We start from the raw sequence: 15,249 nt of genomic DNA, 5'->3' as shown, positions 1-15,249 counted from the left end.
CTTTTGAAGAGGGCCAAAGAGTTACTCTGCTTGACATGTATGGACAGTCTATTCCAGAGTCTGAGGAGTCTCTGGGTCAGGAACCTATCCCTCCAGCATGTTTTGTTCCTTGTGATGACAAGGTTTATATCCCTGGAGCATGTGGCTCTGAGGGATTGAGATTTCTTTAAGTGTAGCATGTCGAACAGCTCTGGGTTTGACATGGCCTTGTATGTTAAGCAGAGATCACCTCTGAGTAGACGATATGTGACAGAGTATAACTGGAGTTTTTTTAGACAGTTAGCATAGGGCATCTGCTTTAGGCCTGTGATTCTTTTAGTGAGGTATTTCTGCGGCCTTTCCAGTTGTTGCAGATGTCTTGAGAGGTACATACCAAACAACATACCATATTCACAAATGACATAGAATTATTTACAAAATTCCAGATAGCTGGGCTGGCAGTGTCACGTTATTAACTGCCTGCCTGATACCCACATCCTGCAAGAGGGCCTAACACAAGTTTCTGCAATGCAAAAAAATGCAGCATTATACTCTTGGAGAAAAAGGAACACTCCTGCAACTATCACTCAAATGATACCCTTTAAAGTTGATGCTGATCTTAGAGACCTAGGCATATTCATGGACAATGAGGTCTGCTTTGATGCTTTGACCTCCATATATCAGCTGATGTTAAGAAAGGCATCTACCTATCTCAGTTATGTACTAAAGGTAGGTTCTCGATCCACGGAAACATGCTTTCCCTCTTGTCCTCTAATCAGGTTCATGATAGAATATAATGCTCCCTTTAGAAAGTACCTATCCAAATATAGAACCCACCTTGGAAAAAAAACTTAGGTATGAGCTCCTTAAGTTATACAGGATATCAAGTCCACTATCACTTTACTCCATGTTTTATACACTGTTATATCATGACATGTTCTTGGCCTTCAGTGCTATGAAGCAACCCATCCTATTTGATCTCTTGCATGTTTGAAAAAACAATAATTCCACCAATCCCTATGCTAAAGATCTAAATCTATGTTTTGATATTAATAGAGACTGTAGTGGTATATGAGGTACCGTTATCACTCCCAAAGGATTTCCTGCCTATATAGGTTTGCCATGCCTTGTCAAGCAAAGTACCTCTCTGACTGTCTTTAAAACCATCCCTAGTCTGTCTTCCCAGTTCATCTCAGGCAAAGTGAGCAAATACTGGGAATTACATTGACTAAGCTCCAAATAGCCTACTGGATCAATTGCCTAGTACAAATCTATGAACAAATTAATCTTCTTTTCTGGTTTTGCAATATATATTCTTTAAGGGATGGTACAACACTGCAGTGGTTAGTGTTACTGCCTTCCAGTGCTTAGTTCCCTCTCTTGGTTGTCAGGTGAGTTGTATCCAGTGTGGTCTGCACATTCTACTCATTTCTCTATAGGTTTTCAGCAGGTACTCCAGTTCTTTCCACTTCCCAAAGGCATTTTGCATATGACTTGGTAATCCCTGAACTGTGCATGTCATGTGCCTGTGTGTGTGTGTGTGTGTGTGTGTGTGTGTGTGTGTGTGTGTGTGTGTGTGTGTGTGTGTGTGGTTCTTATCCAGGATTAGTTTTCTACTTGCACCTGTAAAGGTAGGTTATGGTTTTGTTGCAGCTCTTTAAATTGGATAAAGCAGGTCATTGAAGAAAGAAGGAATGAATGATTATTCTTTAGACCTGTATCTTAAGTGAAATGAAGTTATAACTCATGCAGAAATGCCCCCAACTTATCTGATGTCTGCAGCTCAGATTGGGGGTATAGTAAGCTTGCAGAACATGGCTTTCTTCATACATGAATCAGATGAAATGTAGTCAAGTGGTGAAATCACAGGTTTATTGTAGGATGCAACCACCTTATTTGCACTAAAGGGATATATGAGAAAATAAGAAAAGATCTGCTGTAAGGTAATTTGCTGCTGTGATGCATGGAGTTGTTGTCCCATACAGAGGGATAGTGATCCGTAGTTTTCCAGAGCACTCATGGTGGGACATAATAGAAGATGCTCAGGGCATATTTGCTAAAAGCATTATCTTACTGCAGATGCATAGCTATGTTGGGACAAAGGGGCAGCCACCCCATGTACAGGGTATCAGGGGGCATGGGAGAGGCTGACCTATTTATTTTCTTTTTTAAGTTTTTCCTCTTCATGTAAATGCAAGGATGGTCAGTACAGCAGGATGATGTTAGGAACTGGTACTCTTCCTTAGAAGGGAAGGAAAACTAGGTCAGAGTATGGGCCTTTTTTTTTGTTAATGTTGTAATGTCAAATGACACTAGATCGCAGTACAACAGTAGGCACCAAATAAGATGGCTACAGATCAGACTTTACAGAGGCCATCACTGAGATGATTAGTGAAATAAATCTTTGTCCAGGGTTTTCCTTAAGCTGTACTACAGGAAGATGTGAATCATTCTGTAGATGTCTCCCTTCTGGGGTAGCAGAGTACATCATTGTCTTCAGATTTCCGCATGTTCATTCTTCTCTGCAATGCATCCTTGCAGCATTGTGGTAAAGAGGTACAATGTGCTAAGGGCCTGAACGTTGCCAGCTGATAGATGGAAGCGTATGTGTTTGACTTGGAGTAAATTTTCAAACAAATGATAACATTCCATCTTTGTCTCCGCAAAAGTAATAAAGTTGTTAGAATGAAGTCTGAAGCCTACAAATCCTACGAGAATTATTCTGGAAATCTGTGAAAAGCATTTTGTTAAATGTAATTTCCCTGAATCAGATTTTTCAAAATGAACATTTGCCAATTATTTATTCATATGTTTGTTTTGCTACAATGGTTTTTCTGTTTCCCCATAGCTGTCTTGACTTTGGAGAGCCAAAAACAATGTTTTTTAGTATAATCCACAGGCTTAACAGGTTTGATTTTGATTCATTAAAATGTAGTTGGTCGATTGTATATTGAATTCTTATAATGGATCTGAATAATTCTAGTTATGGATAGCACAGTGCTGTGGATGTTAAAACAAAGAGACAGACTTTTATGAATAATCTGGGATAGCACCTCTGATACGGTAGTTATTGTGAGGTAAAGAATGCAAATATTAACTAAGTTGATGCCTCTGGGCTGTATCATAAGTATGTATCATGACAAAGTTCTTTTACATAATAATTCCATTTTCGTTGAACTACACTTTCAGTTTTGACATCCCCCCGTGCTTTAGTATAATTTGAAGCACTACACCCAAGTTTCACTTGCAGATCTTAGAGCAGCAAAGGGATGTAAAAATCGTCTATGAACACCTTGGTTGCCTAAGTGTGAACATTCAGGGCATGAAGCTGTATTATTTTCTTACACTATTTGTTCCAAGTAGAGCAAGTGCCTCAGAAGTTAGTTACAATGCCACGGAAGAAAGAAGCATACTTTATATGCAATCCCAGTGATTAAACAATGGACTTTTGTAGAACTGTTTTTGTAAATAATGAAAGATGCGTAAGACCTGACATAAGTGGTAAAATGGTATGTATGGAACGCAGTCTGTTCCTTCTGATTGTATGTAAAACTATACCTTTAAAAATTCAGAAGCTATATTGGAAGTTAAAAGTAATTATGAGTAAGTGGTTAATGCATTTAAGTGTCAGTCTGTATTCTCCATAAATGCCAAAGGTCAAAGGTACCAAACATTAGAAAATATAAAATTAGTCTTCCTTCTTTTCTTGCTGGACTGGAGTTTGTAATGTTTGCAATACAGTCAAGTGTAACTCTTATTATATTTGTCAGGAAGGATCTCCTTGCACTGAATCATTACTGGCTTGGTATATATACCCCACTGCTTACTGATTTGTGTAAGCCATAGTGGAATTAGTATCTGGTAGGTTAGCAAAGGGGTTTAAAGCTATGCACTGGTAAATTACTTACAGAGATGAGTTTGATTCTTACAGTCTGCATTTGTCTGATGTGTGTCTGATCAAACCACTTAATCAGACATTGTTCCTGGGTCACCCCTGAAAACAGCTTACCTGGTTACCACATTTTTAAGTGAGTATATATTTGTAGCTGGGTTCATGTGGGGAAGGGCAATTTTTGTTAAACAGCTTGCATACTTAAACAGACCTGATAGCTTTTTCAGGATTTATGCACTCATTTCCATGTCATCACATGTTATGAAGAGCATTAATACTGTATTAAAACAGGTCCTTGTAGTCCAACACCTGGATTGCACTTTAATTAAGCTCTTGTAGCTCAGGGTATCCATCATGATCACAAATTAGAAATCATATAAATAAACAAAAATCAAAACATGCAACATTAAATGTGATGTTTTTTTCTGAAAAGCCAAACATTGAAGTGTGCATAGCACCATCATATATAGAATGAAATAGACTCTCTTGCATTTTCTCATTCCTTCTGTAGGTGGACTGAAATGTTTAAAGCAATATTTCTAGAATGCTTTCTGTAATACATCAAGTAGCACAGTGTTATACAACCATTTAACTCTCCTCTTTGCCTGTTTCTTTAAGGACAAATCTTCCTTTACTGGATCGCACAGTACCAGACTACACCAGCTTCAGCACCATCAATGAGTGGTTGGAGGCTATCAAGATGGGCCAGTACAAGGAGAACTTCGCCAGTACAGGATTTACCTCCTTCGATGTTGTTTCACAAATGACCATGGAGTACGTATGCCAGAAGAACTGCGACTGAAACAGCAGTAGAACATTGTTTTATTTTTTGCCAGTTTGTTTTCCTGTCTGGCTGCATGTCCTTTAATGTTTATTTATTTATTGGAGATAGAGGGTAGGGCTAATAGGAAACAAAAAGAGGGGGCCTGCAGCCCAGTCTGTTAATCTGTGTAGTGATGCAAAGATGTAATACTTAAAATGTATACTTTCATGTATACCCCAATTATTGTAAGACAAGAAAGCAAGAAGAGCAACGCATATTCTAGAAGACAGAAGAAAATTTATTAAGAGAATTATTTTGTTAATAACTTTAGTACAAATCATTTTTGAGCAACAGCAGTCATTCTGTATGTCCAACATATATTACAGAATAAGAGGTTTTCTTGTTAAATGCCACACTGTAACTTACTTTAATTATCTCTGTGCTCTAAATATTCACCTACATGTTTAATGACAGTGTATGAAGCCCATCTTTAAACTGAAGCTTCATGTACCAGATTGTGGTGATAGCTTTAGGTGGATGCTAAAAATAACATGACATTTAGGGATAAAAGCACAAAATTAAAAATAGCATCAAATAACTTATAACAGGATAACATACTAAAGAGCAAGAACAAATAAAAATAGCATACAACATAACATTTTGTAGTAAGATATTTTGGTGAATTCAGCTATAAAATAACTTGTTAACAGAAAAATAGAAATTATTTCCCATCAGGTGTGTCTGTTTTACCTTTATGGGAAGATGGAAATGAGTGGTTTACATCAACTCACCTGTCTTGTACAGAGTAGATGGTATCTGTCAGGGTGGATGTGTGTGTGTCTGTGTTTCTGTGTGAGATCACAGACATGTCATGGGGAAAGTACAGGATGTCCCTGCAGTGACATAGGTGCCCATGTCAGATACCTGGACTGGAGTTAGGGTATGCATAAGGAGAATAAAATTCAGTGTCTACATGCATGACAACAATGTTTGGTGCTCATATGAAGTAGGACCCATTAGTGGCCAAGCTTGATGGTCAGTAGACAGCAGGGCGAAAAAATATTTACCTTTCAAAGGATATATCACTGCATGAGAAACTTGTTCTAATCTATTTGTGATACAATAACTCTACCATAGACTGTCCAAGTAAATGAAAGCCAAGCTCTCATCTTCCATTGTATATTTATTAGGTGACTAATCCCCATAAATAATTCACTAGTTGAAATTCTGACTGTCCCTCCATTCCAAAAGGTGTAGCAAGTGCCAGTGGTGTATGTCCCAAAACTGTTTAAACTTTCAGTTAAATTAAGCTTGTATTTTAGGCTAGTGACGTACAAACTTATTGGCTTTTGTTCTTAAATCCCCTTCCTTCCGAGCCAAAAACAATTATAGTTTTATCTATTTACTTCTGCTCCTATTAAGTTAAATTTCACTGTGAAAAAGAATAAAAGTTAGCCTCTCTTACGAAACGTAAGTAAATATATAAGGGCAATAGAGAACTGACCTCAGGCAGGCTATCATAGCTGATTGTTTTTAATGCTGCCTGGTTTGCCTCACGGTTCTGTAATCTGACTGTTCCACCCCCTTTTCTGCTAAATGGTGCCCTTCCTCTTTCAATGACCAAACAGAGTTTATTTAGACTCCAACAACAAAGGGCAGCATTTTTTAAACAGATCTCAACAGCGTAGCTTTCTTTCTGTCGGTGTCTCAGTTATAGTGTGCTCGCCATGTAAGTCTCTGTTTTAAAAACCTGCAATATAGCATGTGGTCTCACTAAGCAGTACTTCTGGTTTTATCCCTTAGAACTGTAACATTCTTACTTTATATACAGTTCTAACCTCTCTCCAAACCATTTCCAACATTCAGTAATGCTGAAATTCTCATTGCATCATTAACAATAAACAGCTCCAAATAACTCTGTATCTCAATAGTTTACATACCCCCAGGACAAAATATCCCTATACTTGAAGACAGTTTTCCTGGATGTCTGAAAACATCTCCAACAAAACAATAGTCAAAGGAGATGTAAAAATCAATTGGCAAAGCTTATCCACTGATATAACAGCAAACAGTCTCAACCTCCATAGCTTTACACAACTCATCAACTTATCACCCCCCACTAAGATACAAAACATTAGTGACAAAGGCTGTACCCTACACTGAATCATTGTCTCTGACACCCATAAGTACTTTAAATCCAATACACTTCCTAATTTCTTAAGTGACCACCTACCCACATACACTTATAGACCCACCCTCCAAAAGCCCAACCCCCAAACCTACAAAACATCTAGAAACCTGAAAACCTTTAGTCAACACCTCTTTAACTGTATACAAAAATCATTCAGCTGGTCCATACTAAAATAATTACTGCTAGACAATGTTGTAAACTTTTTCAACAAAATATATTTAGACACTCTCAGCGACTTAGAACAAAAAAGAACATAAGTAAACCATGCACTGTGGTTAACCAAATCCACTAAACAAATATTTAAATTCAGAGATAAAGCTTGAAAATATTGGCAAAAGAATAAAAATGGAACACATTTCCAGATCTATAGGCAGCTGTGAAACAAAGAAAAAAAAAGTAAATGCTGATAAAATTATTTTACACGATTGGCCAACCATCAAACCAATCCAGACAAGTTCTGGAAAACTGTCTCATCAGTGTTTACCCCTGGGTCCATACAAAATCACTCACTAGCTACAGGTAAAAACCAGGTGAATTGGCTGATATATTTCTTATCCATTTTATAGACAGCATAGCTAAATTAGTTATAGGCCGTAACTTTATCACAAAATCGAGCTGCACAGATAACATCATTTCACCCCGCTCTCAAACATCCATTAATAACAACGCTACCTCTTCTCTCCCTTTATACACCAACACTTGATATTCTACCTCCTCCCATCTCTCTGTAACCTGTACCAACTGCATTAAAACACAATTTATTCTCAAACTAAAACCATCTTCTTCCTCCTACGACAATCTCCCATCAGAATACCTAAAACTTGCTGGTGAATCAATTGCTTATCCAGTCAGCATACTTATAATTGATGCATCAGTCAATTCTAAGTCCCAAACCTTTGGAAACATTCTATAATAACCCATCTACACAAAGGAGTTAAATCAAATGAACTAACTACAGACCCACCTCTACACTATCCCCTCTATCAAAATTACTTGAAAAATGTGTGCACTTGCAAATACTAAACCACCTTAGCCAGAACAACCTTCTTACACCCATTCAACTTGGCTTTAGGCCTGGACACAGCACAGCAACCGCTCTCATCTCCTTCACTGTTATAGTAAACAAAGCTAGGGACTCCAAACCGTTAATCTCCGTAAAGCCTTTGACACATTATCACATGTTAAACTTCTACAGCAACTCTCTCTACTAGGATGTTCACAACCTTCCCAACTATGGTTAAACAAATATCTAACCAGTAGACAACAATGTGTTAAATGGCAAGGTTATCTATAACAATACCAAACTAACAAAACAGGAGTCCCACAAAGGTCCATAGTAGGACCACTGCTGTTCAATATCTTCATCAACAGCCTACACTGCCTCCCTTCATCGCATGTTAATCCAATAAGCAGAGGATTTCACTATCATGTTCTCATATAATGACATACCAGACCTTCTGCAAGTAATGCAAAATGCCTTCACCTCAATAGAATCCTGGTTAAATGACGCATAACTACTGCCTAACTCCAACAAAACAAAACTAATACTATTTACTCCTAAAACATTTCCCTCTGATTTTAAAATTTACTCCCAAAACAAAACAGAGATTGAAGTTGTAACACATGCTGAACTACTAGGTATCACTATAGACAATAAAGTCACATTTGAGCAACACATACATAACACTATTAAAAAAACCCAGATCAAACTTGGGACACTCTACAGATACAAACACTTCATAGAGCATTCTACCAAAAGAATATTAGCTAAACTTACTTGACCCTTCTCAACTGTATGGCACTCCTATGTTCACCAACCTGCACTTGTCCCTAAAATATAAACTACAGTTGTGCTACTATAAGATCACTAAATTTGCCACAAGCCTATCATACCACTCCCATGACTGCAAAGCTCTCACAGAGCTAAATTGGCTTGCTTTCCCAACCCATCTTGACTATCTGCAACTATTTATTGCACATAAAATGATGCACAAACCAGATACATGTCCCACCCTAAAAACAATCCTGCACAGCTATACTCCAAACAGAACTCTCTGTTCATTACACAAACAACTAACAAGTGTACACAAAACAAATAAAAGAGCTGGCCAGTGTCTTTATTCCTATGGAACACATTACCTGAAAATATTACTAGCATCAATAATTTCAAGAAATTCAAGATTACACTTAAAAAACACCTTCTTAACTAACACACCTGCCTATGCTCTAAAAAGAAATAAACAAGCCCATTATTCTCCCCGTAACCTCTCATAGCCATCTTTCTCTTAACTTTTATCCATCACCCACATATGCCCCTTTATTCTTGTCTCACACAGCTCCAGCTACCTCTCCATACTCCCAATCCCTAGCTATTTTCCACTATTTCTTTATTAAAACTCCCTCCTTCTCCATCTCTCCAACTTTCTTTCTGACTTATTCCTTAACTCTTCTCTCAAACACCAACCTCTACCCTCCAACTGCCTTCAATATATCCACCTTCTCCTTCTCTAAGTGCCATTAAAGTTTATTACAGAACTTAGTACCATAAAATGTTTTTTACATTACTTATTCTTGTATCTGCTTTTAACCTACTAGTGAATGCATATTATACATACATCTTTTATTTTAAAAGTTAAACAAATCACTATTCTTAATGTAAGTGTTATACCAGCACCTCCATTATAACCTTGTACAAACTATTGTATTTATTTCTGTAACTCAATACATGTTTTCTTTTATATACTGGAGCTTTCCCCCTGAGTCTCAGTTGAAAATGGGGTTTTGACCCAGTTGGACTTTCCTGGTCACCAAATGTAAATAAATAAATAAATAAATAAATAAATGATGCAATCCTCAGATACTTATAATGCCAGCAAGGTGCAAATAACATGTACTATATTTTAATGCACTATGTTCTGGGTGCATATAGGCATATGTTGCCTTATTGCCTTATATCCTAAAGACAGTTTCATAGGTAAAATGATATAGGAGATCCTTTAAAAATAAATAAAAAGAATAATTTTCTATGACTTTCAGTCAATACAAGAATCCCAGCTTGTCCTCATCTGTTGTCTGACTCAGTGAGAATAACTACATTGGTAAAACTATATAAACATCTAAGTGGTTTTACAGAGTGCATGATTCCAGTCCCTTAGCCTGCTTTACAAACACTATATCTGGCATTCATAGTTACAGGTTCAGGAGCACAGTTTGCATTGCTGAAATGTGATGCTGCACAGCCAATGGATTCATAGTCATGCATTTTTTAGCAAAACTACATCTACTTAAAAGAGAGTTTACATAACTATGAAATGCTCATTTGGGCAGTTTGAATATCTTTTCATTTGAGAGCTGTGCTAACGTGTTACAGTAGGCAGATCAGACAACTAGCACATGCTATATGCATCCACACACACACACACACACACACACACACACACACACACACACACACACACACACACACACACACACACACACACACACACACACACAGACATGGAAACACACACAGACATGGACACACCCACTTCTGTTGCCCCCAAACACTGCATTTGTTATGGACTACACACTATTCATACATATACAGTCACAGAACCCACACACACACTGTCCCCTGTACACACACAAATGGACATACTCCTTCTCATACACTCGTACATCACTGCACTACCTGAAGTGGCACTCTGGGCAGAAAGGAGCTACTGCATTTTACCATCTGTTCCATTGAAATTCATAGGTGTATGCAACTAGACTGCTGTGTGCATACATGCATATTATCCACTGCTCTGCATGGTAGTTGCCTGGTATCTATGAATTGTTGGTCTAAGTAATTTATCCTGCAGAGCAGTGCACCACACTGTTAATGGTCCCTGTTACCATAGGCTCCACCCCTGACTATCAAGTTTACATGCATCCCTGAACCTCATGCTGGTCAGTAGAGCAGAGCTGCGCTTCTAAGTTGGGGGCAGTGATTAAGAATAAGGGCAGCCTTGCAAGATGCATTACACTTTGCATAGCTTTGCATATTATGTAAATTGTCTGTGAATACTACCTCACATCTGAACCTTGGTTTCAATTTTTCCATATTTCTGCAAACAAAACATTCTTAGTTTATTATGAAAAACCTGCTGCTTTAGACAAAGATAGAAGATTTGTTAGAAGAACAATAGATAGATAGATATAGATAGATACGAGTGTACTTCAAAATATCAGAGAAAGAAAAAATCAGTCTTAAAAGATCAAAACTCAAAATACTGAAAAAATCTTCAAAGAACTTTTTTTTTTTTGCCAGTGGGCAAGCATTCTCATGGTCCTAGATACAAAGCCACACACATGGATGGTACAGTTTTATTTCAGGAATTTCTAGGATTGTAAGGTGTGCCACTGGCTTTCTTTATCCAGTAGATCCAGTGATGGATGGTGCTAGTTCAAGCCAGTATGTGCAGATCATTTAAAGATTAATTTCTGTCACAGAACACAATGTCAGTCAAATAGGTTGTTGAGGTTGTTGCCTACTTTGTGTCTCAATCGATACAGGGAGTAGGTTTCAGGGTAGATGAAGAATTAGATCAGTTTGCAAGAGTTATCAGCACTCTCACAGATAATCAACGTTGTCCAGGCTGTACTATGCAAGGATGTTGTGCAGGTATCACGGAACAGTATCATAACAGTATGGTATAGAAATAAGCAGAGATGCATTCATTCTTAAATGCTGTGCCGGATGGTTAAAGACATGAATATCTTTCTCATGTTTTGATTTGTCTGGTTATCCTACACGGAGAGGATGAGTTACTCATTGGTAATGGAACACAAATGTCAGAGAAATCATAAGGTCTTAGTCATTACAAAACCCAATCACCCTCTACTGCAATAACCGAGAACTTAAATCCACTAACAAAGCACTAATCGCAGTCTCCAAAAGCCATTACAGCTCTGGTGTCTCCCTGTATTCTAACAACATTGCCAAGACTTGGAACTCTCTACCTCTACAAATCAGGGTACAACCTAACAAAATCATCTTCAAAAAACAGCTTATTTCCCACCTAAACAATTTGTGGACATGCAACCTGCCTAGCACCTGACTGACCTTTCCCCTACCCACTATCCAACCTCCTCCTTAAAACTCCCACAGATGTGCTATATATTATCACACGTTACTTGTAACTGCCTAGCACCTGGCTGACATATTTTAACACCTTTCCCCTACCCACTATCCAACCTCCTCTTTAAAACTCCCACAGATGCACTATATTTATTATCACACGTTACTTACCACCTCACTGACACTTATTCTCTACTGTTCCATCTGTACCCACTAACTCTCCCCTAGACTAAGTTAAATAGCTTTCCCTTAAAATGTCAATTTTTAGTTTTTTTCTTTCTTCTTATCTTTATTAGATCTTCAAGATTATCTGTACTAAACATACTGCATGAACAACAATCACATGTTGCTACCTGATATACTTTTAATTGTATGTCTAAACCACTATGCTTATGTAAATATTTTATGCAGTCATGTTATATGCTATATTTTATAACTGTATGTGTAAACCACACTGTTCATGTAAATATTTTATGTGTAGTATGTTAGTAATTGTTTCTGGAGCTTTTCACCCTGGGCCTCTGCTGAAAATGGACAGATCTTTCCAGTAGGACCTCCCCAGCAAACAAATGTAAAATAAGTAAATATATTGTAATATTAATTTATGGTGTCCCTGGCAGGATCATGTTTATTTTCAGAATAAAAGGAATAACCAGCAAAGTTCTGGACACCATCATGAGGTGTACTGGTCAGGCACTGATCATGGCATCTCTTGCACACACTACTTACACTTTCTGCTATTCTAAGAAGATTGTTAGATTTGTCTTTAAAGAGATGCTGTTGCTTTAGCACCAGACAGGATGTTCCATGTGGCTTGTCACAGTCAGGATCCTGCACGTGGCTTGTCACAGTCAGTGTCCTGAATATAGCTCATCACATCACAGCTAGCATGTGGCAGTGTGGCCGCTGATGTTCCAGCTTACTGCAGGGATTGTTTTTCTTGCATCCATAGTTAGAATTGTGCAGGAACAAGAAGCCTAACATCAGGAAGTCATATTTATCTAAGTTGAAGAAGAATCATCATTGGTGTCATAAAGCAGATCTTGCAGTTGGTCAGACAGATGTTCCTAGGGTGTTAAAGTAATTATATAAAACACTCAAAATAGCAATTGTCTTTGAAGCAATCAAAACAATTCTCTCAATAACACTTCCACTCAACTTAACTACTGACTGGAGATAGTATGTAGACAAAATCCCTGCTATCAACGAGACTAAGAGTATGAAGCAAATGCAATATTCACACCAACAGTGTGAACTATCCTATCATATTTTGCAGTTTTCTGGATTAAATAGCTAACAAAAGTAATAAAAAATATCTCAAACAAATAATAAAGTAGGATTCCCAGATCTACAATAATGTATGTAAATACAAATTTCATACAATGACATTAAACCTAACTGAAACTAGATTGTTATATTTTGAGATGTGTTTTAATTGCTGGAATTTTACTTCATTAATACACTACAGTGAGAGTCTTAACAGGACTTTAACGTATTAGGGAAAAAAACATTCCAACAGTTAAAACACATCTCAAAGCATTACAACCTAATCCTTCCCCTCCTCTCATTATCAGAAAACTCTCTGATAAGAAGGGAAAAAAGCATCAACCACAGCAAAAACACACACAGTACCTCTGTAGTGAAAACCAGTCTGACATTTTTCATGATGGCACTGATCATTATATAATAGTGCATGAAAACCTCCTTCAGACCACCAGTAGTATACTATTAAACCTGTTAAACATGCCATCCCCAGTCAGAGGTTGGTAAGAAAACAAAAACAAAGCACAGCAAATTAAAGCTTTGTATGAGACATTGCATTAACAAACAGAAAGGCCTAGATTGTAGTGATGCTTGATCAAAAGCCTGGCTCTGAGCTCCTTCTGCGAAATCATCACACCTAGATTCTAAGGCAGTGAGTTTGGCTGGTTCAAAGTCAGGGCAAAAATCACCCATCTGCTGCTATTAATAATCATCTTCCTCAAGTTAGTCAAATTTATTGTCTGTTGATGATGAATTCATAAGCAGTCCCTGCCGTACTGCTTTTTGAGATGTTTTCTTAGATAATGGTATACCCTGCTCAGAACCAGCTTCTTTACCTTTTCTGTACTGGGATGATTTGGTCAGTCATTTTAGCTGCATCACTCTCGATGAGGGGAGAGCTGTACACCCTTGCTTCTTTACTGTGGTGTTAGGCAAAGTTTTGGTTACTTTTGCATAGGTCAGTCCGGGAACTATACCTTGCCTGCAAACAAAAGCCTCACTTTCAACAGGAGAATTGAAGGAGTAAGACTTTGGGCCTTTATTAAAATCAAGTAATGCAGAAAAGTGTAACTGAACTGAGAAACCAAGTTCTCTGCATGCCTATAAAACGATTGTCATTGCCTTCCTCTACTTGTATAACACAGTGCTACAGTTAGCAGCAATTTGCACAATGTAACCCACAAAGGAAATATTATGATTGATCTCTCTTGCTTTCTTTAGCAATTATTATCAAGAAACTTAATAATAAAATATCTTGGTATGTTGTTTGTTCAAGTCTCATGGTTTATTCTATGAGTCTGTTCTATAACTGGTACATTATTCATAGCCAAAAATGTCTTCATTTCCTGTTTAGCAAAGCTTACTGAGTCATTCTCCTCTAAAATTTCTGCTACACCATTAATTTGGGTAGTATTCTATTTTCTCTGTATCTCAGACCTTGTTTTCTACTGTTCTGTCTGTCACCTGTAGATCCCGGATGGCCTGTGTATGAGTGGATACAATTGCTGACTGTTCAAGCAGATGACTTTGATACTGGGAAAGAACTTTTGAATGTTAGTTAGTCGTATTACATAATTTACCATATTATGTTTTATCTGATGAACATCTGAAGCTGTGTACTTCATTAGTTTCATCATACTGGCAAATGATATCTTCAGCCACTAAACAAGGTTGGACTTCAACACTGCTTGCCACCATGATGGGCTCTAATGGAGCGTCTTCACATACACCAGACCACTGCAATTTGTACTGCTGTGGCTGACTCCTTAAAAAAAAAAAAACAAAAGCAATGGAACTGAAAGGTATAAGGCAGATAACAAAGTATGGGGTTTAAAAATAAATTGCACTGGCTTAATCTCAGTCTTCTTTTTATGATAAAGAGTCCCAGAGTGGCAGCAGGACCATTCAAAGTGGCTTCTTCATGCAAGTACCCATTGCTGGGACTTGGAATGGTGTACAGTTGCCAGCATCCTTGTGGGATCTCTTTTTCTACAAGGTTCTAAAGATGGAGGTTGTAGGTTTCACTGGACAGATGAAGAGTTTACCTTCTCTGTGAC

At 37.6% G+C, this 15,249-nt stretch overlaps 1 protein-coding gene across 2 annotated transcripts in view; it reads left to right on the top strand.

The window, feature by feature from the left end:
• EPHB2 (EPH receptor B2) overlaps positions 1 to 15,249 on the top strand; it is a 2,126,559-nt gene that overhangs the window by 2,076,944 nt on the left and 34,366 nt on the right. For both annotated transcript variants that reach the window (XM_044061768.1, XM_044061767.1), the window contains exon 15: positions 4,490 to 4,645. In XM_044061768.1, coding sequence (XP_043917703.1) covers positions 4,490 to 4,645 — 156 coding nt within the window. The remainder of the gene's footprint in view (positions 1 to 4,489; positions 4,646 to 15,249) is intronic.

This window comes from Protopterus annectens, chromosome 2.part0 (assembly GCF_019279795.1).
Source record: "Protopterus annectens isolate FY-2018-M chromosome 2.part0, PAN1.0, whole genome shotgun sequence".
In the NCBI taxonomy this organism is placed as follows: Eukaryota; Metazoa; Chordata; order Ceratodontiformes; family Protopteridae; genus Protopterus; species Protopterus annectens.
The sequence above is the reverse complement of the archived record's forward strand: the minus strand, read 5'-3'. Positions and strand labels throughout refer to the sequence as shown.